Source organism: Vigna unguiculata, chromosome 5, assembly GCF_004118075.2.
Source record: "Vigna unguiculata cultivar IT97K-499-35 chromosome 5, ASM411807v1, whole genome shotgun sequence".
Lineage (NCBI taxonomy): Eukaryota > Viridiplantae > Streptophyta > Magnoliopsida > Fabales > Fabaceae > Vigna > Vigna unguiculata.
Window position 1 is genome coordinate 5,932,422 of NC_040283.1, and position 8,929 is coordinate 5,941,350.

The 8,929-nt window shown below is 32.2% G+C and overlaps 1 protein-coding gene across 2 annotated transcripts; it reads right to left on the reverse strand.

The window, feature by feature from the left end:
- Positions 1–1,187: 1,187 nt before the first annotated feature.
- On the reverse strand, positions 1,188–6,007 carry LOC114184859 (FT-interacting protein 3-like). 2 transcript variants are annotated; one of them, XM_028072209.1, is made up of 2 exons: positions 5,763–6,007; positions 1,188–4,534 (listed from the first exon to the last, which is right to left on the reverse strand). In XM_028072209.1, exon 2 carries the CDS (start codon positions 4,505–4,507, stop codon positions 1,469–1,471), a length of 3,039 nt encoding a protein of 1,012 aa, XP_027928010.1. In that variant the 5' UTR covers positions 4,508–4,534; positions 5,763–6,007; the 3' UTR covers positions 1,188–1,468. The 2 variants fall into 2 exon arrangements, with proteins under 2 accessions (XP_027928010.1, XP_027928011.1); XM_028072210.1 differs by having other exon boundaries at positions 1,188–4,553; positions 5,763–5,995.
- Between the last annotated feature and the right edge of the window lie 2,922 nt (positions 6,008–8,929).

Sequence of the window (8,929 nt, forward strand, 5' to 3'; positions counted from 1 at the left end):
TATAATGTATAATTTTAATTTTATTGGGAATTACACTCAAAACTTTAACTATGAAATGTATTGCAAGAGTAAACATTTATGAATAGACTAAAATAAATTTTTATTTTAAGGTCAATAATTTTCTTTTATACCTAACACGAATTATTAACTTTAGGCTTAATAGATTTTTGTCTTTTTAGCAATAATTCAATAGTTTTTTTCTGTATTTACGTCATCCTCATATTATTTACAAAAAAATCAATGTAATCTCTTTAATTAATATTGAATTTCTTTTATAAGAACCATTGAGTCAAAAATAAATAAAAAAATACATTAGAAATATAGTAACAAAAAATATTGTTAAACCATACTTTTAATATGACTATTGAGTCTCTCAGAAAAAAATTGTGAAACAAATTCAATAAATATAGATAAGTCATATCATATAAGATATCAATATAAATTGAGAACAAGTAGCCATAGAAATTCACTAGGAATTTATATATTATTAACTTAAAATATTCACAAAAATTTAAATTAAACACATCTTTGATATTTAAATTGAAAATTTAATAATATACTTGAACATTTATTAATAATTATAAATTTATAGTAGAATAACAAAATGATATTTTCAATTGATTCATGCTTTTTAAGAAAAAAGTGAATTTCGCTCTTCAAGCAAATCATACAAAACATATCCGATCTGGTTTTGCAAGTCATGATAATTGGTTCCTTTTTTCCCTTTCTGCTGATGAGGACGTTTTTTTGGTGATGCGTTGCAAGCTTATGGATGAAGAAATCTTTATATATAAACTAACAAATGTTGTTTAAGATTCATATAAACTTTTGTGACTTTTGTGACTTTTGTGCATTTTATGTATTACATCATGTCGGCATTTTAAATATATTTCTTTGCTCTTCACCTGTTACGTATATAGCCATTTGTGATAAGTATACATAACATCACACTTGCACATTAAACTAAAGTAAAATAATCAAAGTTCAACAACTCGATCCACATAAAAATGAAGATGCAGTCTCTATGAAAAAAGTTGGTAAAACATCACACTCAATAGTCCTTTTCGCGAAAATTATAAAAATGAACAAGTGTGTGTTTATTTGTCTATTTAACCTCTATTGTCCACATTCTAATCATCACTTTAATTTCTTATCATACCTGATACTTTATTATTGGATAAAAGTACTGCAGAAACATTTTAGACTGTACATAAATTCTTTACTCAAAATATTCCAATTTTCTTCTTTTTACCTGCCAGCAGTTTCACTACAAGCATCTGATGTAATCCTTAATGCAGAACAGAAAACAATACTATAAAATAAATAGCACATGTGAGTTGTTCACAGAAAGTGTACATTTGAATCAACAACCATGAGTCAGAGAACAAGACTAAAAGGGCTTACACCAGATTCAGATATTGGCAGCAGAAAAACCTGTTTGCAGAAACTAAGGTTCTATTTTAAATATCTACAGCATGGTATCTGTGAGAGCAGGCAACCTGCGGAAGAAATTGACCGGTGCTCCTGGTGTCTTGCCCCTAAGCTTAGGGTGTCTGATTAGGTAAAGTCCTGATACAATAAACAGCAACTTTGGTGGTATCACATACAAAACTATGGCAGTCACAAGGCACACCACCATGAATATGGAAGTGGCACGTGGATCCCTCCAATTCAGAAGAGCTTGAACTCTTTCTCCTTGAGTTGCTATCTGTCCAACAACACTTTGAACCTTCCCTGCTAAACTTCTCAACCTGTCATATCTCCAACGCACTATATCTGCACTCTTTGTGGTTGGAAAAGTGTCCATCTCCTCATCAAACTCCTCAGGAGTTGTTATATCAGCACAAGACAGCTTAGCATTCATGTGAGGAGGGTATCTTGAACGGGACCTCCATTTCCACATTCCATACACAAACAAGTATAGGAAAATTGTGGGTAGAATAAGTTCTGGGAGACACACAAACATTGAGTACAGAATGTGCACCAGCACTGTCACAAAAGAGTTCTTCCATTTGGCAACTTCTCCAAACCAATCTGCAATCTCAAATACGAAGGAAAACACATCCCTCAGACGGTTGAAGTTGGCCTTACTCCGCCGCATGCTCCATAGGTGAGAGTCTGTGTCTGACATGTACTCAACCACTTCCTTTCTCAGAGGGGGTTCTGCCCTGCCTAGTCTAGCTGCCACAATGAGCACAGCCTGAAGTCTCAGCCTTTCCTGGTCAATGATGCTAAGGGGCTTTGTGTAGTGCATTTTTGGCAAATGGGGTTTGAAATACAAACTCATCATGTTAAACATTGAGTTGCATGAGAAACGTATGGCCAAGTGCACTTCACCATACTTCTTGAGACCAGAGTTTTGCAGCGATAATAGTGGATATTTGTGAGTGTAAACGCGGTCAGTTTCTAGAGTTGAGATCCTTATCCGAACCTTTCCAATCTTAGAATCCTTGTTACCGTTTGAAGAATTGTGAATCTGAGCATTATCAAATACCCCCAAGGTGAGAACTGTAGCTGTATCATAAACTTCCCAAGTGTACTGCTCATGGAACTTTGGGGTTAGACTGTTAACAATGGTTCTGGTGCGCACCCATTTAAGGCCATACTTTGCCACACAGTATGTATCTGATGTTCCCCTTCCATCCCTAGTTTTGGGTGGTAATAACACATCAACATTCAAAATACCAAGTTCTAAGACACCAATTGGCTTCTTCCAAAGCATCCTTGTGGATGGCCTGAGATCACTACTGTAATAAGTTGACTCGTCTAGGACGTGGTATCCACCGTCAAGATAGGCAATGACATGGATTCTGCTGAAGAACTTGTCCTTATCCTTCTCTGACTCTTTCTTTTTCCCTTGCTCCTCCATAGCAGATGTCATGGACTTCTCAAGAAGAAACCAACCACTACGGACATCTTTATCATCAATGCGCTTTTCAATTTTGCTTATAGGAAGAACAACATTGCCTATAGTCTCATCCTTGTTACCAACGCGATCTTCAACTGTAAAGATCAAAGACTCTTCAAAAGGTTCTGCAGCAACAAACAACGCACTATGATTCCACTGAGGGTTCACGCCCTTTACTGGTTTTGTCTTTGAAATCTGGTTTCCAATTTGTACCTTAACACTGGCATCTGGAAGTTTAGACTTGTCAGATGCAACCAAGTCCTGTGCCTCGACCACTTTGACTCGTACATACCATAATCTCGGGGACATGTAAACTTTTGATCGAATCTGAGAATAGTTTGATATAGTGCTTCCATCAGGGATAACTACTGCATCAGAATGCCAAGCATCTTGAAAAGCCTCATCAGCTTGTGTGCCTCTCCAAACAGCAAGCATCAACTCTCCTTTCTTTTCTCCATTTTTGTTTTCAATCCTATACCACTGGGGAGCCAATGGACTATCAGGTGGAATACGTCTAGGAACTTCATACATGTCAAACCACACTTTTCCAACAGTATCATCTGATATTCGGTCCTTGTCTTTGACTGTAACTTCTAGTATAGAGGATTGTTGATTCTCCTCGGCAAAGGCAAACACCTTGTTCCATTCAGGGTTTTGGTTTTTCTCAAAGTGATTGGTAGTTCCTCTAAAATTTCCCATCTTGACCTCCACATAGGGGTCAAGGCTACCTGTGATATCCATTGAAGGAAGGTCACGGGCTTTCACAACTCTTACAAAAAGGTACTTCATTGATTCAACAAGGTCATGGCTGCTGGATGTGATTGGCTTGCTCCCGCGAATGACCCTTCCACCAACAACTTTTCCCCCTCCAAGAGTAGGGCTTGTTTCTTTCACTCCAAAGTCTTGTGCACCAGGAAATGCTTGAACAACTTTTGGAGGAGCCGGTGAGGATTTCATCTCATGAATCCCAAAGGTTACACTTGGCTTGGCATCTGCTGCAGGCTTTGACTGCTGCTTTTGTTCATTACTTGATTTTGCAACGTTATGAAACGTGTGCCTTGACTCAGTTTTCTTTCTAGACCCGTTCTTGGGGATTGAGTTTGTAAATGATACTGGAGGTGGTGGTTCGTCTTGTGCTATATCTCGGACTTTATCAGAAAAAGATTCTACAGCAGGAAGAGGGTTTGAGGCTCTTATAGAAGGGTCATCTGTAACAAAAACCTTCAAACCAATCTCTCCTTTGGAGCGGGAAAAAACGCTTTTCTTTTCCAGAGGGTAGTGCAAAAGAGCAGCATCAGAATACGTAACAAATGAGGTTCCAGTGAGCCTGACCTTCCCCAGGAGTATTTTGGAGGCATTGGTTTTGTTGTAGTGGAAGATGCAGGCATCAAGAGTGAGGTTTGGTAACTTGCTTGGATCAGTAATGGTGAAGTAAAAGCTTTCATTCCACACAGGACTCAGATCTTTATCCTTAGTTGTTGTCCGAAATCTCTGGCCATCAAAGTGAAGTTCCACAAAAGTACTTGATGAACCTTGCCCATCTTTGGGAACAAGGTCATGAGCATTCACAACTTCTACTCCTAGTTTGAGGTTGTTCATCGCCAATCAGTAGCTGCCAGAAAAGGTCTGACAGAGACAAGATATACTGATTAGTACCGGAGGAAAGAAAAACCAGTTAGCTTCAATATGAATATTATAATGTATCAATTATTATAAATTTTTCAATATATGTATTGTGCATAAACAAATTAACAACCAAGTTTTTGTTATGTATCAGGCAGTGCATAGGTAACCAAGTGTCAGTTTCAAATTCAGTGTGAAATGATGGATTTTGATGCAGCATGTTGGTTTAATGAAACAGGTTAAATGGTCAGAGGAATCATCATAAGCAAACATGCTAATTACATAATCAGAGATGTCCTCAAATTACCTTAGTTTGGATCATTACATATATCTATGGAATGGTCAGTTTTCATTTTTATTTTATTTTATCTCTTTTTCTAGCGGTAATGGTTAGAAATCATGTGAAAGCATAAATTACTCCAGTCAAATCCCATCTAAACAGTTGATATCATATCTAAAATTGGAAAGAAAAACAACACGAATTATGAATTACTGTTATTAAGTTTTTCCAATCATAAATAGAAGCAGATATGGAAAGACGTAACAAATAAAGAAAGGAAAATTGTCGTGAAAAGCAAGTAAACTTAACAGAGAACATTAAAGCAGCAGGGAAGATTCTAAAAGCATCAACCAAATAATCCTTCAACTGTCTTCTCCGCGACCAAAAGGCAATACAAGAATAAAGAATAAAACCCTTTTGTTTTATGCTTATTACAGAACACAAAAAGGCGTATAAACTCTTTGTGTGTTGACTTCAATACAGAGGATTGAGACAAGAAGCTTCAGGTTACATAAAGCATAAGAAAAACATTCAAAAGATGTTTGAACTCCAAGCATGGAACTAAACTAGTCCCTTGTGTTCAACTCTAGTTTTAGCCTTCTAAATGAAAACAAACACACACAAAAAATTTAAAAATTGAAATTAGAACAAAAGTCAAAAGTGATGATCAGTGAAGCAGAGAAGGTGCTTTACACTGAACCTTTGCAAAACAAAAACAAAAGTTGTTGTACACATTCTCAATGACCAACAATCTCACACCTTAACATCGAAAAGCTCAAACTTTTTGTTTCTCACATTTATATTCCTTCTGATACAATCTTCTTCTAGACATGATCAGGTACTAAAAGTTGATACTTTCTCAAAGATTCAAGCTTTGAAGACTATATACTTTCACTAGAAATCAACAAAATGTTCCACACACTCAGAATGGAAAAACGAAAAGAAACGCACCTGGGAGTTTTAAGTAAGACCTGAAAGAAGAAGAGGAAGAAAAACAGGGCTTTTTGGTGGTTGGAAAAAACAGAGAGATCAGAGCAAATATGAAGGCAGAGACTTTTAAAAAACAAGGTAAAGGATAAGTGACTTCTGGGATGGTTCGCACGTTAAATGGAGAAAGTCGTTGAAAACGAGTTAAATTGGAAACATGGACGAGGCAATTGAATTTTCCAATGTCTTTTATATTTGCTGGGAAAGAGAAAGAGAGAGAATGCAATTGTAAGAACTGTCGTCTGTTTCAGTTTGTTCTGTTGTTTAAGACAACCTTCCTCGTTTCAGTTTTTCTCTTCCAACCCCTGTCTTACACGTGTCAACGTTATTTCTTTATTCAAATTATTACTGTTATTATTTTTTTCTTCTTCTTATTTTATATTCACAATAAATAAATAGCTATATACTTCAAACAAAAATTATTTTTTAATGATACGATTGTGGTCTTGATAAAAATAATTCTATAATTTTATCCTAAAATATCTAAAATAGACGTTTACTTTTGCGTAATAATTTTATTGGTGATGATACGGTGACTTCAATATTGCCTTTATTTTATCTTGAAACAATAAAACTAGTAATGTTGGTTAAATAAAATATAGAGGGTGGTCTGTAATACATTATAATATTAAAATATGAGTAATTGTAATATATTATGCTACTAAAATATGTGTAGTTATTTTTAGTATTTACGTAATCTATTTTTTACTTTTTGTAATATTAAAATATAACTAAAGGTAAAGTACAAATATAAATATTTTTATATCTCGTACAAAAATAATATATATATATATACTTTAAATAAATGAATATTTTTATATATTGTTAAAAATACATAATTTTATTTTCCTTTTATACTAAAAAAGATAGTTTGTTTCCTTAATGCAAAAATCTATTCCTTACACTGTCCTTAACTAGTTATATGCTTTTAACATAAAATCAAATGAATATTTCTTGTTCTATTAATTCTTATTCCTGTTCTTATATTCTTATTCCCCCTATACATGACAAATGAAAGAAATTTAAATCTTTAAAGTAAAAAGTATTTATCTGCATTAAAAAGAAAAAGATCAAAATAAAAAATTACAATATGATCAAAACAAAATTATTTATTTTATAAAAAATAACATTAGTTTCCAATTCTTGAGATGAAAAAAAGAGAAACATTGCAAGAACCAAAACTAAAATTTGTTGATCCCATAGAAGCCAAGATATATTCGAGTGCTAATGAAATAAAACATTTTTTAATAATTTTCAATTTATTATAATGATATAAAAATATAACATAACATTATCTTTTTCATGTCTTAGCCTATAATATTGTTGACTCTTTATAAGCATAGCTATTGTTTTTGTGTGGTTTAACATATGTTTTTTTTTTTTTTTAACTTTCTGTGTACTGTATTCATACTTGTTAAAAATAATCCTTCTCTCTCTCTCTCTCTCTCTCTCTCTCTCTATATATATATATATATATATATATATATATATATATATATATATATTATTAGGGATGAAGTTAGAAAGAGTGATATAATAAGATGGTCAAAGATAACCTTCTTGGCAGGTGGACAATGGATTATATTTAGAGAATATTGAATTAAAAAAAGAAACAGAAATTTGAGGTTGCTTTCATATGTTTGTCTTTATATAGAAAATAAAATTAATATATATATAGGATCAATTTTATGTTGATTCCATTGAAATTGAATTGAAATTTGATATTTTGTGTTTTTTTTTTTAATGAAAGATTGTTAAAATGAAATCTTTTACGATGAAATTGATTAAGTTATTTTCAGAGAATAACTATTACTAAAATCAATAATTACTTGTATTAGCATAATTAAAGAAAAGTAATAAAGTTACCCAAAATTTAGTTGAAATTTCTTATAAACACAATATCCATGATCTTTCCTTATATTCATGATCTTTTCCTTCAAAGCTTTAAAACAAAGAAATATATATATATATATATATATATATATATATATATATATATATATATATATATATATATATATATATATATATAATCTTTCCTTATATTCATGATATTTTCTTTCAAAACTTTAAAATAAGAAGTATATATAAACTATATATACCATAAGTTAGGTATGATATCTTTAATCGTGCTAATGAAAAGTCAAAGTATACCCTAAGTCTTTTAGTTTGTCCCTTGGCCTGTATATAAGACCATATAAACCAAAGACATAACAATTTCCACCAATAGTCTCCGGATTTAATTTAAAGAAAAACAAATAAAGATAATGTTATTTCTTCAAGCCATGAAAGATCTTATAAAAATAATGGAAATTTCGTTGAAAATGATGAAAAAGATGAAGATTGATGTGACTTTTTGTCTCGAAGTAAATAAACAAAGACTTAAAGCAAAAATACTTGTTAGTCTTGCTTCTCTCTTTCAGAGTTGATTTTAGTTTTTCTTTAACAATCGGAAACACCAACCACCCATGGATTATCACTAAAAACTTAATTAGAATAATATGCAATTCACCTTTCATATAATAAGCTTGACATCTTACTATTTTCTTCACTCACTTTCACGTTATGCTGCATGGTATGCAACAATCATTGGTCAATGACAACTATATATATAATTTCAATTTTTAAATCGCATGCTTAGTCCATTTTAATGTATAATCTCAGTTGTTTTCCTCCACAAGGTACACAAAATATATAGTACAATAAAAACTTGATAATATTGACTGAAATTATTGGTGCAATTTGTTATGGATAAATGTTGTATGAATAGAAAATGTCACAAAATGCCAGTTGTGTGCAACTTACAAACTTATTAAATCAATGTCCACACTTTGGAGAAAACAATTTTTGTGAAAATGATGACATATGGATTTCAAAATTGATCTATTGTAGGCTGAGGTTTACCAAATTGATAAACTTTGATATCTATTTTCATAAAAAAGTTAAATTCATAGAGAACCTAAATTTAAAAAAAGTAAGAGTTTAAAGTTTGATTTTTCTGCTAATTTTTTAATACTATTATTTTGTCGTACCTTCAAAATATGTAATAATTTTGATACTTAAAAATATATTAGAAAAATTTAATCCGCCAAAATCACCAGTCTTCGTCTTTCTCTACCAAGCACAGCTTT

Excerpts from the sequence above, each read along its gene's own strand:
- LOC114184859 (XM_028072209.1), bottom strand. The coding sequence starts at position 4,507 with ATGAACAACCTCAAACTAGGAGTAGAAGTTGTGAATGCTCATGACCTT.